The sequence below is a fragment of the Sinocyclocheilus anshuiensis genome, unplaced genomic scaffold (genome assembly GCF_001515605.1).
Source record: "Sinocyclocheilus anshuiensis isolate Anshui unplaced genomic scaffold, SAMN03320099.WGS_v1.1 scaffold2013, whole genome shotgun sequence".
Classification (NCBI taxonomy): domain Eukaryota; kingdom Metazoa; phylum Chordata; class Actinopteri; order Cypriniformes; family Cyprinidae; genus Sinocyclocheilus; species Sinocyclocheilus anshuiensis.
In genome coordinates, this window is record NW_015536629.1 from 187,885 (window position 1) to 188,985 (window position 1,101).

The 1,101-nt window shown below is 36.1% G+C and overlaps 1 protein-coding gene across 2 annotated transcripts in view; it reads right to left on the reverse strand.

The window, feature by feature from the left end:
• LOC107653402 (glycogen [starch] synthase, muscle-like) overlaps window positions 1–1,101 on the reverse strand; it is a 12,164-nt gene that overhangs the window by 9,684 nt on the left and 1,379 nt on the right. For both annotated transcript variants that reach the window (XM_016440114.1, XM_016440121.1), the window contains exon 2: window positions 807–925. In XM_016440114.1, the coding sequence (XP_016295600.1) occupies window positions 807–924 (118 nt within the window). In that variant the 5' untranslated portion in view covers window position 925. The remainder of the gene's footprint in view (window positions 1–806; window positions 926–1,101) is intronic.

Below are 1,101 nucleotides of genomic sequence, written 5' to 3' on the forward strand. Positions count from 1 at the left end.
GTAGTGACGTCATGGCTGTCGCCGGCCAACGAGTTGGTGTTTTTTCAATGTATGCTTCAGACACGGGTCACGATGAGGCGTCCCCCCATAGCGACCCCTAGAGGACGCAGTTCGAAGTTCCCATGAAAGGGAACTATAGTATATATATACTTTAGCACTTTTTTGTTAATGTGCACTCATGATATGTCAATGGAGCAATGCGATAAATATCTTAAAACTAAATGTACAATACTGCTCAAAAGTTCAAATTAATACTTTTATTCTTTTATTCAGCAGAAGAACATTAAATGGATCAAAAGTGACAGCAAAGGCATTTATAATGTTAGAAAAGATATCCATTTCAAATAAATGCTGAACTTTCTATTTATCAAAGAATCCTTTTTTTTTTTTTTATCTAAATTGACATTAAATCTAATCTAATTAACAAATCTAAGTTAACACTGACAATAATAATGAATGTTTCTTGAGCAGCAAATCAGAATGATTTCTGAAGGTTCATGTGACACTGAAGACTGCAGTCACGATGCTGAAAATTCAGCTTTGCATCACAGGAATAAATTACATGTTAAAATACATTAAAACAGAAACCAGTTATTTTAAATTGTAATGACATTTCCCAATAGTACTATTTTTAATCAGATAAATGCAGCCTTGTTGAGCATAAGAGACTTCTTTCACAAACATAAAAAAAATCTTACCAGCCCTAAACTTGAATTTTAGTGTAGATCTTTGAAGATATACGTGTAAATGTGTACAATGATACATTAGCATTGAAACATCATATCCAAGAAAAGAAACATACACACCTTTATTAGCGACCTCCCATGCGATCTCGAACAGGACTGCATCCTCCCGATCAAACTCTTCATCCCATTCCTCCAGGCCGGACAGGGAGGTGACCGACAAACTGCGCGCCAGTGGCATGCTGGGTAATAAAACACAAGAATAATATCAATCAATCGATCCATGTTTTTAGATTAATAGTCTCATTTAACGTAATATGCAGCTTATATCCATCATATAAATGTGAACCTATGATGTGCCAAAAGCTGTCGACATCAGTATATGACCTTCAAGCAAGCACCGCACCGCACCGCACCG